The sequence below is a fragment of the Hakea prostrata genome, chromosome 7, assembly GCF_041222555.1.
Source record: "Hakea prostrata isolate BN-2017 chromosome 7, UWA_Hpros_2, whole genome shotgun sequence".
In the NCBI taxonomy this organism is placed as follows: Eukaryota; Viridiplantae; Streptophyta; class Magnoliopsida; order Proteales; family Proteaceae; genus Hakea; species Hakea prostrata.
This window is the reverse complement of record NC_142606.1, coordinates 19,074,946-19,089,035: the sequence shown is the minus strand read 5'-3', so window position 1 is coordinate 19,089,035 and position 14,090 is coordinate 19,074,946. Positions and strand designations below refer to the sequence as shown.

Here is a 14,090-nt window from a genome sequence, read left to right as displayed (position 1 = left end):
TAGAAGGAAAAATTACATTGGTAACCCCTCTACTAATCAGACTCAGTGGAAGGGTTTATATCATACAAGTTAACCATTTCATTTATATTATTAGCACTGGATGTCGTTTAGAAAGTCTCATGTGCGGCTTTACCATTTGGTAGGATGTATACTTGTTTATCGATCTTATATAACTATTTCTCCTTCTTGTTGACAGGTTGCTACAGGATGCTAGCATGACAGATTTAACTCACTTATCTTGGTAAAGTTTCAGTCTCAGTGGAAACTTCAGCTTTTGAAATAGTCATGTATATTAGAAGGTTACTGGGAAATAGGTGGTTGGGTTGCCAGAGTTACTTTAGCCGCTCTCTATCCTTGGCAGTCACGTTTTCATGATTTATAAACACTTAATTTTCTTGCTATCTGGCTAACCAAAAAGTTTAACATGTTGGTTATTAGAAGCGGCTGTCTGGTTAAGGTCGTCTTTAAGTATTGAGGCTGTCATTCTTACAAATGTGTGGCTCATATGAAAAATGGATGAAATGACGACTGCCAGTGTGCGACTCTTTTGTTGACACGATTCAGGAGATTCTTATGTTAATTATCAACCCAAGTTTTCCCTAGACAACTTTCTGTTAGTTACTGGGTCCTTCCTCCTTTCTTTCCTAGAGTTTCATATCCTTTGTTAAATTGTGAACTTTGAGATCCTCTGCCTGCATGTGGCACTTCCTTTGATCCTTTTTTGGGTTGCAAAGAATGAAGATTTACTTTCCTGTTACTTCTCCTACATCTTGATGTAGATATGTTTTTATCAGATCAATCTGTTTCCTTCTCAAAAGTTATTGTTTTATTTATTTACTTTATATGCTGTATAACTTTCTTTCAACTTGAACTTAGATATCCTTATATTATTTTAAGATTCACTAAATGTCAGGGTCTCAGGCCTCTCAGAGTTTGCTTGTCTGGCACCTTTTATTATCTAAGTCTCAATTGAAAATTCACCAGTTTTATTCTGAATCTGATTCTACATGTATATGATTAACATGAATTGGTTGAGTTGTTCTCTGTTGAGATGCAGTTGTTCTTTGGAGGCAAATGCACTAACGAGATATTCTAATAGTCATTTGAACTCACAGGGGACTTGTCAATGACACATATAAGATGGATCTTATTCTTATTTACCCACCTTACATGATTGCGTTAGCCTGCATACACATTGCAAGTGTACTCAAAGAGAAAGACTCAACCGCGTGGTTTGAAGAGCTCCGTGTTGATATGAATGTGGTAAGGCTTACCTCGTGTCTGATTTTTTTATTTTGTCTTGGTGTAACTTTTCTTTTCTTTCATATTAGCATCTTCAGAACCAGACCTTGAATTTATGCTTTCCATTGTCTTTTATTCATCTTGGGAAGCAACTTGGGCAAAATATAATCAACACTTTCTACCTGGGTCTTACCATGTTTTGGATTTTAGTCAAACCCTTTGTATGAAATTTATAGTCTTGAGACTCTCGACCACATTTTGAGTTTTTGCATTGTTCCATGAGTTTCGCAATGAAAGCGAGTTACGAGAAAACCCTCAGTTTTTGCTATGAAATTTATTCATTTGATAATTGTCAAATGACTACCAATATTTGTTTAATTAATTTCATATTCCATGATTTTTAGTTGTCCTAATTGAGTTATTTGTGTTCTATTACTAAATATTATATCCTTGTAAAGCTTACACTAGCACCATAGAGTCTTAACTCTTAAGCCAAGCTACCATTTTTTTATCTTTCTTGACGACTTTTAAAGGGCCTAAATAAGGTCTCCTAAAAGTTTTGGGAACTTAGTTGCCCACAGCCTCAAGACCATAAATCACAACAACTTATTTGACCATTTATGCCTCAAAACCATAAATCACACACCAGCACTGGAACCTTTCATGTTTCAACTAGAATTTCATGGTTTGGAAGTATTTTTTGACCCCAGTAAAAACCAGGTTCAAAATCCTAAATCCCTTTAACAAGGACAGACCACACACATACATGTCAAGAATATAATTTAGTAATGGAAAATGTATAATCTCCTTTAGCTAGAATGTTATAGGCACTGGTTGTCCAACTATTCTTTTGCCGTCACTGCATTGTGTAGTCTATTCAATAGTTGTGTAATCCTGAACACATTTCAGCCAATGAGATTTTTTGATAGGAACCTCATGAGTCTGCTGGTTTACTCAAACATCCTTAGGTATTGGTCAAGAAGTTTCCACCTGTATTTACTATATCTTCTGCATTGAAAGAATGGAAGCAGTGAGATCATTGGGAGAGTGAGCCATGGAAACTATTAGATCCATTTTGCACACACTCGTGGGCTCAAATGTTGAGAGGCCGTACATCTTGCTTTAATTCAGAATATTGAGAAGGATTGGGGGAAATTAGGTTCAGTATATAACTGCATGTACAAGGTCAAACCATCTGGAGACTACCAAACTCATTAGCTTCAAAAGGAATAAAAAAAGAATCATCAAGACGCCCTTGAAATTGGGGATATCTTGTGCTGCATTATGTTTTTCTTTTTAAAGTTTTGGAAGGGGATGGTTGTGAGCTAGGTAGGTGATCCCAGAATCCTAGTAAAATAACCAAATTACGTTTCATGTTCTGAACTGCCTCATACAGTTTACTGAGCCAATATTTTTTGGTGAATGCGTATTATGTACCTGTTGCTGACTAACTTTCCAGTAAATGTTCATATACATTTGAGGTCTTAGCAGAGCTGGTGTTGCTCTTCAGCATCTCTTCCTTTTTCTTTTTCTTGTCTTCTGGGGAGGAGAAGAAGGTGGTTGGGGGGGGGGGGGGTTGGTTTTGTTTCCCAGATGTACAAGAAAAGAATAAAAACAAATTGGTTTACAAGGAAATGGAAGTGTAAAACAAAGTCCAACCCACTTGTTTTGTGATAAACTTTTTCATCTTGTAGATTTATGAATTTCTCATCCCTTTATTTCTATGTTGTCTTTATCTTAAATTGCTTTGAATCCTGCAGGTGAAGAACATTTCAATGGAGATATTAGACTTTTATGATAGCCAAAAAATGGTCTCTGAAGATAGGATAAATGCTATACTTAACAAGCTAGCTTTAAAATAAGTCACTTTTCTAAAATGCTTGTCCATGTGGCTGATATGAAAGGTTTTTTAGCTAGCTTAGCTGGTAAGGTTGCTTGTTAGATTTGGGGATAGAGCTTAGGTTGAATTGGGTATCCCTTGTAAAAATTATTAGCTGAAAAATTGTAGACTGGAATATGTCAAATGTTTTCTCTTTTTTTCTTTTTTTTTTTTTTTTGTGTTCTTCTTGTTGTTGTTGGTAATCAATATTTATGGGGAAATCAAGTGGTAGTCTTCTAAAAAAAATTTTGGGGAAATTTATAGCAGCCCCCTAAGGTAGAGTTAAATTTCACATCTAGCCTTCAGGTTTTGTTATTTACATGTACCAAAATCGTTCTCTTATGATAACTGGAAAAAGAGATTGGCCAAGTTTGGATGGCTTTCGTATTGATTCGTATGAGTCCCAGATTTGAAAGTTAACACTTGGCCTAAAACCTATTTGCTTGGGCTACATTAATTTGCTGCTGATTACTATCTTGGGTTTGTAAATAAGGAATCTTGCGACTAGAGATAAGACGCCACCACATCCCTGAATGAAGAGAAAAAATCTCATGCATAGTGATGCGTTTTGTAATCACTCTTGGGTAAATGATCTCTCTCCCTCTTTAATTGGTTGGATGACACGTATATCATTTCAGATGTGGGGGCCACAAGAGCTAAGCATGAATTCACACGTTGGCGTCTCTTGTTTCTCTGTTTCATTATAGGAGGCTATATAGGAGGCTATTGAGTTGGGATCCAGCTTTAGAGTATTGTATCAATTAAGTGATTTTAAGAGACGTATCGTTCTGTAATCGGTATTGTATTGCCCTAGCTAATGTATTTTAGTGTAATTTAATGAAGAGACTATATCGAGATGTATCGTATCAATTATATCAAATATGGATATGTATCGACTAGTATCGTATGGTATCGTGGGGAGCCCCCATGCCATGACTTTGACTATAGTATGATGAATTAGTGGAAAGATCTTAATGGAAGGATCACGTCCCTCATTTGTTTCTAACATTTTTTCACCACAAATTTGGTATGAGATATATACTTAAATATAAACCCAGGTTTTTTTATAAACCGGTGTTCGACTAACGTCGCACACCTGGCTGTGGTGGGTGAATCTTCCAGCGGAGATTTTTTGCATCCACAAGGATCCGATACCGGAACCTTCCTTAAGCGAACCAAGTTACTTACCACTTGGACCAACCCTCGTTAGTAGTTTATTTTAGGGTAAATATCACTTACCTCCCCTCTAGCTGGACAAATAGCACTTACACCCCCTCTTAGCTGGATAATATCACTTACCTCCCCTCTTACCTAACAAATATATCAAACACCTCCCTTCTGTTTACTTTCTCGGTTAAATTTAACTTTTACCGTTAAATATTTTTCTAAAACCCCATACTACCCTTGGCTAAAAATATTTTTTTATTTTAAACCCTAAATTATCATAATCACCTTAACAGTTAAAATACTAAATTACCCTCAATTAATATAATTGTTAAAAACTAAAACATCATAGTTAAAACTCAAATTATCTTTAATTATTTAAAACCCAACATACCCTCTTTTTTTTTAAATTTATCAAACAATTAAAAAAAAAATGTACTACTATCAAGTAAAATTAAAAATCCAATTAAAAAAAAAGGTATGTTGATAAAAAAAATTAAAAAAACCCAAAATAGTAGTACGTGTTTAATTTTATCAACATACCCTTTTTTTTTAATTGTATTTTTAATTTTACTTGATAGTAATACGTTTTGTTTGATAATTTTTTTTTTAAAAAAAGGGTACATTGGGCTTTTAATAATTAAAGATAATTTAGGTTTCAACTATGGCGCTTTGGTTTTTAATAATTATTTTAATTGAGGGTAATTTAGTATTTTAACTGTTAGGGTGATTATGATAATTCAGGGTTTAAAAAAAAAATTTAGCCAAGGGTAGTATGGGGTTTTAGAAAAATATTTAACGATAAAAGTTAAATTTAACCAAGAAAGTAAACAGAGGGGAGGTGTTTGATATATTTGCTAGGTAAGAGGGGAGGTAAGTGATATTATCCAGCTAAGAGGGGGTGTAAGTGCTATTTGTCCAGCTAAGAGGGGAGGTAAGTGATATTTACCCTTTATTTTATCTTTATTAATAGGTCAAATAACTTGTATTTCCACTAAAACATTTTCCTTGGTTTGGTTTGGTGGAGTGTTGGACTTCCTCTGTTTGTTGATAAGGTTTTTAGTTTGTGCATGACACTGTTTGTTGATAAGGTTTTTAGTTTGTGCATGACAAATCAAAAATTAAGCAAAAACCGGTCCACCCAAGCAATAATTTTCTTATTCTATTATTTTTATTTTATTTTTTCACAAAACCAAACCAAACAATAGACACTCTTGGGTTCCAGCCGTAGCAGCTGCAAACAGAATGCAATTTTAGGGTTAGGGCTTTCTTCTTCTCTCGAGGCTGGGGAAATGTAATTCGGAGCGATCAACCGTTTCCGTACCAAAGGTCAAAACTAAAAAAATGGGACCCCCAATTCAATAATTGTAGGAGTGCAAGTTTGACGCTGACCCACCCTAAGTCCGCCCTGGGCCCAAATAGGGCTTGGGCTCAAGATTATGGTCCTAAGGATAGGTTAGGGTAAAAGGTGGGCCTAGAAATTATTCTTTGGTTGGCTAACTTAATTCTGGCCCTAATCCTAGTCCTAATTTTGTTCATGATGCTTGATTTCAATGAATTAGTAATAAGGACAAAGATAAAGTTAATCAGGGTTAGAAATAGATACAAGGTCAATCAGAGTCAGGGACAGGGCCATGGATAGGGCCAAAGACAGAGCCACCAATCAAGGCAAGAATGGGCTTGGCTTGGCCCAGTAAAGCTTAAGGTTAGGACAATAATGTTTAGCCCGGAATTAAGGTCAGAGTGAAAATAGGCATTATAATATATAGGGATGTGCTTGATTTTCATAAGCCGGGCTCAGCCCGGGCCTGTTGCAGCCCTACCCGTGACTGGAGCTGGGGAAGTATAACTGTTTGCTTTTGGTAACGGAAGAAGCGTTAATCTTGGAGGAAGGAAAGGGTCGAGCTTGAGAGACAAGGGCTAAAGAGGAAGGGAATTCGCTTCCACCCATTAAAATCTCAACGGTAGCCTTACGTTTATAGGCTCAGTAGGTCTTCTTCCGGTCAAATCTTCCCTATCTTCTCCTCTGTTCATTCTTCTACTCTTTTGATAAATAAGAGCCTCCTTGTCCTTGAGTTGTAGTAGTTTTCTGCTCCTTCTGTTACTCCCGCTTTCTGGGTTGGTTGATTTTTGTGTACTCCACGTCCGGTCGGATCTGCCCTTTGAGCAGATAGTTTATGCTGTCGTTTTTTCATCTGGTACCCTGAATTTTCCAATCTTTTCCCCGTCTCGTAGTGGAATTTTGAGCATTTTTCCGATTCAAACGAAGCTTTGCAGATTTCCTATCTGTGTTTTGTCCGGATATATTGGTAGAATTGTGTTCGGTAAATGGGCGCTTTGGATGAGGGCAATTTTGCTGGAGAACTGGAAAATGGAGTGAAGTTAGAATCTTTGGAGCTGAATTTGAAGGATGAAACGGAAACTACCTTTGAAATCGTGGACGCTGTGAAGGTTCTGTTGCAGGGTCTAGGGGAGGATTGCAATAGAGAAGGTCTTAAGAAGACTCCGCTTCGTGTTGCCAAGGCGCTTCGTGAAGGAACAAAAGGTTCATAATCTACTCTGATCCAGTTTGACTTACATTCAAGCTTAAAGTTCTACTTCTAATAGAATCTTAGGTTGTGTTTAGTTCTGCAATCCTGGAGTCAACACTGGAATCATGACTCAGTAGAATTAGGTTCTGTAGGATCGTATTCGTATTAAAAAGAGCTGTTTAGTTCTTTTGATTCTAACAAATGAATCTGTCTAGAAAAAGCCCTAATTCTGACAAGTGAATCGGTCTGAGTAGATTCTGAGTAGATTCAACTTTATAAATTTATAATGTTTCAGTGGATTATGTTCTCTGCAGATCATACACATGCTTAACAACACTAAACCTTGAGGATCGAATAAAAAAATTTACACTAAATCACACAAAAATTCTATAGAGCTATATCATTATTTATGCTTAACCGTAATCAGGAGTTTGCATTCGGATCCATAGATGTTTATGTTTAGTTCCAAATTTATTGAAGGTAATACAATTTAGATGAGATTTTATAATCCTCAGTTTATCAACATTATCGAGTTTATTTTTAGTCCATTAAGTTCAAGGTATTGAAATACTTAGTTAACATTTACCCTCCCCCCCCCCCCCCCCACCCAAAAAAAGAAAGAAAGAAAGAAGGAAAGACTTCGTTCACATAAGTATACAAAGAGGAGAATGATGCTTTTGGGTCTACGATTATGCACTGTTGATGCCTGGAATAACTTATAGAGCAGACATGTGACTTCTATGGGACTAACTTTAAATAGTTTTTGAATAAATTTTCAATTAGATCCATTCACCTTTGCATCACCTTATAAAAGTCTGTTCCATTTCACTACTTCCACTTTGAATCCTGATGGAATTGAAACATCATACCTTGGATAATTTCCAAGTGCTCTTCCATTTGAGCCAAGTACTCACCCAAGAAACACACAAGTTAGTTTTCTTTTTTACCTTTTTTCCTTTGAATCCTCAATTCACATAACAATATTTGGAATAGTTCTATTTTGCTCTTGCAATTGAGCTACCAATACATTAATTAAGAAAGATGCGAGAATTCAACAATAGGATCTGCAATCAGAAAAGAAGAATAGGAGACGGGAGTGAGTAAATAAATGATGAACTAAAATCGATAAGTCGACAAGTGTCAAGATTTTACCCAAAACATAATTTTTTATTAAAATATCAGACCATTCCACTCTATGGTAGGAACAACTTTAGTTTTAGAATTAAACTAACAAGAATTATGAATGTCTTTTTATTTTTCCAATAGAAAAAAACAGAGCTTTAATTTTTGGTGATGGGGAAAGCTCCATGTCGTTAATAACAGCAATTGATCTACCAATTTCATTGGAGAAAGAAATTCGAAGCATAAGCCCATCCTTAAAATTCTATTTCTAAGGGATGGGTCTTCACCCTTTACAGTAATATAGTTCACAGAACCAGACAGTATCCGCACTCATGAAAATCCATGAATCAAACTAAAAAGAAAAAATAAAGCCTCCATTTTTAACACAAGCAAAACCTAGAATACTATCAGCAATACCAATAAACATTAGAAATTCATCCAATGGCCAAGAAGAATCAACAATGTGAAGCTGAGGAAGGAGCAGAGCCACTTAAAGGTTTCTTACACAGTTTCTTCCTGAAATTCATTCCTCCTAAAGGTTCCACGATCCAAATGACTCAATTTCATTCCACAAATCTGGAATACAAGTTGGTAATTAGATTGATTTCCCATGGTTGAAGACGATGCTCTAGGGAGGGCTTACAGAGTTGCAGCTCTGTGGAAGGCAAGAAAGAAGAAGACAACTCACTTATATGCAAATGGCGCTCTATGGCTCGCAAAGTCATGGAAGAAGTCAAGCATGGAGAACAAGTTATGGAAGAAGACAAGCAGGAAGAAAGCGCCTCGCAGATTTGCAGACGATGCTCTAGGGCTCACGAGATCTCACAATTTCTGGGGTTCTCACGAGTGATTCCTTGGAATCACATGAATTTCTACATGGCTTCAATTTGGTGATTCAATTTGGAAACCACCACAATAGGTGGTTTCCATAGAATCACCAATTTTACACAAAAATATAGAATCACCTGATTCCATGGAATCACGTGGATTCCGAATCACTTTGAAACAAACGATTTATTTAAAGTGAAATCATGATTCCGTGGAAGCTGATTCCAAAGAATTGCGGAACCAAACACAGTCTAAAGATTCCCCCACCCACGCCTAATTCTAGTGGGAGTTGAATCCTGTTTAACTTCTTTTCTTTTTTTTGTGTGTGTGTGGGGGGGGGGGGGTAGAACCTGTTAAACTAGTGATAGTTTAGTTACTTATTACTTCTTTATGTCATTTTTTGGGTGTGCAGATATATTGGTTATTGCGTACTAGATACCTAGAGCTTACTAATTGCTATTTACAAATAGTACTCTGGTTCATGAAGACAGGATCGATTATCAGGTTGTAGGAAACTTTATGCTTTTTATTGGACTTTTCTGTTCACTGCATGTTTTACATATATAAATCTTTTGAGAGGGTGATCTTGAGCCAGATCTAACTCTGATAAAAGAAAGCAGTTGATCTTGAAATTAATAAGTCCTGTAGCTTTTGCTGCGGACAAAAAATAGATGCGTTAAAACCAAAGCATGAAACTCCATGCTAGTTTAGTTGCATTATCCAAGCCCATAGCATCTGGGGCAATTTGAATAATGTTGGAGGTAGTTGAGGGGACCAAAAAAATCACCAGTTTTCAAGTAATATATGAGACATGGTTTTGGCTAATTGCAGAATTCTGTCATAGGTTTCAACCAACTGTTTTTGGGACTAAATTTTCTTAATGGTGTAATGAAACCTTATGATCCCCATGTTTATGCATTGGTCGTAAGGAAGCTCTCTAATGTTCTATGTTGTCTTTTTCAAAGGTAGTAAATCTATAGAAATACCAGTATGATAGTGTCTTTTTGCTATGAAGTTTTTCAAGCTCTCTTATCTGCCTATGATAATGGTACAGTTGCCAAATAAAGGGTGAGCTACAGTGCACCATTTACTCATTAAAATGTTCTAACTTGATCCTTTTAATATTTTTTGTTTATTTTGCATAAGAAAATAATATCAATTTCCAAATGGAGAGTAAGTCAATTATCTTGTTCTTAAAAATCCTAGGAAATAAAGACAAAATGGTCGAATAACATAACCATGTTTGTTACCTTTTATCACATGTCCCAAGGAAATCCTTAAAGCTACAAAATTAATGAAGAAGAAAGGAAATTCCTAACCTTATCCTTCTTCCCCAACACCACCTACTTCTCCAACACCCCCTCCCCCTAACACACACACTCTCTCTCTGTCAGAAAGAAGATTCTATTCCTGGCTTCCATAAGGTATGGCCTATTATTCGATGTGGTTAACTTGGTCCACATTATACGGTTGGCTTTATGATGAAATGTTAGAAATGTCAAATGATGGATGTCTCAAAAAGCCTAGGAAATTTAAGAAGAATTAAAAAAAAAATTTAAAAAAGAAACAGCATGAGCTTATACCTAATTCTCTCCTGGTTGTGCACATCCATAAGGAGTGTTAAAAAGATGTGTAATTAATAGGGGAATAGTTTCTTGACCATCTCTGGAAATTTGTTTTGTAGATGGGATTTATCTAATCCATTTAATCTTTCGTTCAAAATAAAGTTCAGTCTCATGGTTTTTATTTTTAACAGTTCCTAGTGGGCCTCTTGATTCTTGTGTCTGTACTGTGTGATTAAGCATACATATGTGGTTGTATCAGCACGGCACACCTCTTGGATCTGAATTTGGAATTTTTGCTGAATCACTAAGAACTCTTAAGTTTCAGTTTTATGGGACTCAATATGATTCCAGGTCTTGGTGAACTTGATAAATGCTGCAGCAACTTGTCCAAGTTTGAGGCCAATAGCTACACACTTTCTATTGGCTAGGCCACAGATGTCTTTAACTGTTATATGTCAGGCAAGTGTTAAAATTCGTTTTTTGCAATTATATTTTTGAACTTTGACTATTCTAGGATATGTCCCTAACTGGCTAGGGTATCCCATATTTCAGCCCTACATTGGGATGATTGGTTGACTGTTTAATGAATTCTTTGAGACCCCCTTGCAAATCCATAAATTCCTATGACATTTTTATTATCAGATTACCATATTGGTGTTAGTTTGGTGTTAGTTTAATTTTCTCTCAAATCTTCAGATGTTATCTGTCATCTGCCTTCATTCTTTTATATTTGATTTGAACAATTTGAACACTGTAGAATGTACAAGTAACCCTTTTATTTAACTGAAAAGCTATTTTTGCTATTTTTTGGGTTAATCTCTAAACTTGTCAGCAGTTTGTTAGAACATTTCCAGAAGTACGTGTTCTCCATTAAAGCTCAATCATGACAACTTAGAGACAATATCCTTTTCTTATTTATTGATTTTCTCGATACTGGATGCTAGCTTATCCTTCGATGTTTCTTTTTATTATATTTGTTGGGTGTTATGCATCTTGCACATGACTTACAGAGTTCCATCTGCTAGAAATTTCTTTGGTGTGGAATTTTTGAGCTGTGACCTGAAAACAGGAAATAGATGTGATCTTCTTATATGGTAATTTCTTTGAAAAATAGTATACAGATATTAGGTAAGATTTGGCATCTTCCTGATACAAACAGATTTTCTTTTGCAGGTTACAGGCAAATAGTAAAAGATATTGTTCAAGGTGCCTTGTTTCCGGAAGCTGGTTTGGATAGTGGAGTAGGGCAAGCAGGAGGGGCAGGTGGCCTTGCAGTAGCTCTTCGAGACCTTAACCTCTTCTCATACTGTGAATCATGCTTGCTCCCATTCCAGGTTCAATGTCACATTGGATATGTCCCATCTGGGCAACGAGTACTGGGCCTAAGCAAGTTTTCCAGGGTAGCTGATGTGTTTGCAAAGAGACTTCAAGATCCACAACGTCTGTCAGATGAAGTCTGTTCAGCTTTGCAAAATGGAATCAATCCAGCTGGTGTTGCAGTTGTTCTTCAATGTTGGCATATTCAGTTCCCGGAAGTAGGAGGTAGCTATCATGACCAAAGTCACCAAACTACTAAAAGGAGCATGCATGGTTGGGTGAGGGCCTTGGTTTATTCTGGTTCTGGAGTCTTTGAAAATGAAAATGCAGATGTTTGGGGCGATCTTTGGACTCTTCTAAAGTCAAGTGGTATAAATGTGGAGAAAGCCCAAAACCAATCCTCTGCCAGCCTCTGTTGGTGCCCATCCAGGTCATTGGATGTGCCAATCTTTAGGCACTCAAGTTCAAGGAACTGCTGCAAGGTGTCCTCCAAAGTAGGACCTTCCCAGTCTTCCATGATCTCTTCTGTTGTTACAATTCTCCATTCTTTGGGTGAAGACCCATCACGGAATGAGCTTGTGGGCACACCCCATCGTTTTGTACAGTGGCTGCTAAAGTTTAAGAAATCTAACTTAGAGATTGATCTGAATGGTTTCAATTCAGCTAAACCCGCTATACATCAGGAAAATGGAAATGCTAGCTGCAGTCAAGATGAAATGAAGTCTGAGCTTAACATTCCATTCTGGTCACAGTGTGAGCATCATCTCCTGCCCTTTCATGGTGTGGTGCACATAGGGTACTTCCATGCCAGTTGGAAGAAGCAAATTGAGAGATCCATTTTGGAATCAATAGTACATTTTTATGGTTGCAAACTTCAAGTACAGGAAAGGCTTACAAGGCAAATTGCCGAAACAATTTCTTCTTCATTTGGGGCAGAAGTGATGGTGGTTGTGGAAGCCAACCACATTTGCATGGTCTCCAGAGGAATTGAGAAAGTTGGAAGCAGTACAGCCACAATTGCTGTACTTGGTAGATTTTCAACCGATCGAACAGCGAAGGCAATGTTTCTACATTCTGTTGCAGAAAGTACTGCTGCTGCAGAAAGATGAATTTATAGCCTCAACTTCCATATTTCTTGATAATATTATTTTTTTGAGTTTCTGCCTCATTTTTTTTTTTACTCTTTTTCATTATATTTTTTCCTTTCATTTATTTCTTCTTTTCCTATATTGTTGTTGTCTGCAATGATGTTGTGGGCATGTCAAGAATAATCCCTAAGCAAGATCCCTGTTATTGAAGAACTGATGACAGAAATACTGGTTCTAATTTCTTCAAACTTGATGTTGACGGCACATGATTCCCACGAGGTTAACTATAATCCAACCGAGTATGATCGCTGAAGATCCATTTGGTTCAAGCCGTTTTTCAAGTAATATTATACCTTGGAGCAGAAAGATTACAAATGAGAGTTACAGAGAAAGTTGTCAATGGGTTGCCTACTTTCATTCCAATTTGAGTTGTTCATTGACATGTATGTTTTAATTGCTAGTTACATCAACAATAGGGAAGGGTGGAAAGGATTCATTTGCTCATCTTAATTAAGGACGTCAATTTGTAACCTAAATCAAGTAATTGCACCCATTAAATTAAATCAATTTGAATCAACCAATTGTGACCTTAATTGAATGAAGTTCAGGTCTGACCTAGGGGTAGAACGAGTGATTAGACCATCTTGTATTCGTGTGGTCACCTTTTTTATGAAAATTATAAATTAGGATTCTTTTAGTGAAGGCTAAAATCTTGTTAGGTCCTTTTAATGAAAAAAATTTACATCCAAGTTCAAAAGTCTTTTAACATTTCTTGAGGGAATTTTTTTTTTAAATAACCAAAACCCCTCCAACCCCCCCCCCCCCCCCTCCCCCTCCCAAGGAAAACCAAAAAAAAAAAATCAACCCTCAATGTTAAAAACTTCTAAACTCAGATGTAAATTTTTTCATAAAAATGACCTAACAAGATTTTAGCCTTCACTAAGGGCTTGTTTGGTTACTTGAATCTAGAGATTTCAAATCTCTGAATTCATGAATCTGAAAATTATACCCGTTTGGTTATAAAAATCTCCAGATTCATGAAATCTAGAGATTCATTTTTTTACATCTAAAAACCTAATTGATCAGTAGATTTATGAGTAAGGGTATGCAAATCCATAGATTTTTAAAAGGTATACATTTGCACATTCACAAAAATCACATCGATCAAATAGTTTTTTTAGGATGAATCCACAAATTTCATTCGACAACCAAACATTTAATTTTAAAAATTATGACTCCATAGATTTGAAATCTATAGATATTTGAAATCTTCAGACTCATGTAACCAAAGAGGCTCTAAAAGAATGTATAATTTTCATAAAAAATGTAACCACAATAATACAAAATGGTGTTA

At 36.2% G+C, this 14,090-nt stretch overlaps 2 protein-coding genes across 5 annotated transcripts in view; both read left to right on the top strand.

Moving 5' to 3' along the window:
* LOC149010328 (cyclin-C1-1-like) overlaps positions 1 to 3,915 on the top strand; it is a 28,653-nt gene extending 24,738 nt beyond the window's left edge. Inside the window, exons 7-9 of the mRNA XM_089160340.1 lie at positions 197 to 241; positions 1,116 to 1,263; positions 3,003 to 3,915. Coding sequence (XP_089016466.1) covers positions 197 to 241; positions 1,116 to 1,263; positions 3,003 to 3,104 — 295 coding nt within the window. The 3' untranslated portion in view covers positions 3,105 to 3,915. The remainder of the gene's footprint in view (positions 1 to 196; positions 242 to 1,115; positions 1,264 to 3,002) is intronic.
* A 2,239-nt stretch (positions 3,916 to 6,154) lies between these two features.
* LOC149010327 (GTP cyclohydrolase 1-like) lies at positions 6,155 to 13,303 on the top strand. Of its 4 annotated transcripts, none has more exons than XM_089160338.1 (3): positions 6,751 to 6,830; positions 9,179 to 10,790; positions 11,505 to 13,303. In XM_089160338.1, the coding sequence occupies exons 2-3, from the start codon at positions 10,784 to 10,786 to the stop codon at positions 12,755 to 12,757; spliced, it is 1,260 nt and encodes a 419-aa protein (XP_089016464.1). In that variant the 5' UTR covers positions 6,751 to 6,830; positions 9,179 to 10,783; the 3' UTR covers positions 12,758 to 13,303. The 4 variants fall into 4 exon arrangements, 3 of the variants coding, with proteins under 3 accessions (XP_089016463.1, XP_089016464.1, XP_089016465.1); XM_089160339.1 differs by having other exon boundaries at positions 6,753 to 6,830; positions 10,683 to 10,790; XM_089160337.1 differs by lacking the exon at positions 9,179 to 10,790 and having other exon boundaries at positions 6,155 to 6,830; positions 11,505 to 13,302.
* The last annotated feature ends 787 nt before the right edge of the window (positions 13,304 to 14,090 follow it).

Coding starts and splice junctions, on each gene's coding strand:
- LOC149010327 (XM_089160337.1), top strand. CDS start 6,614: ATGGGCGCTTTGGATGAGGGCAATTTTGCTGGAGAACTGGAAAATGGA. Junction 6,831..11,504: donor GCTTCGTGAAGGAACAAAAG/GTTCATAATCTA, acceptor TTTCTTTTGCAG/GTTACAGGCAAATAGTAAAA.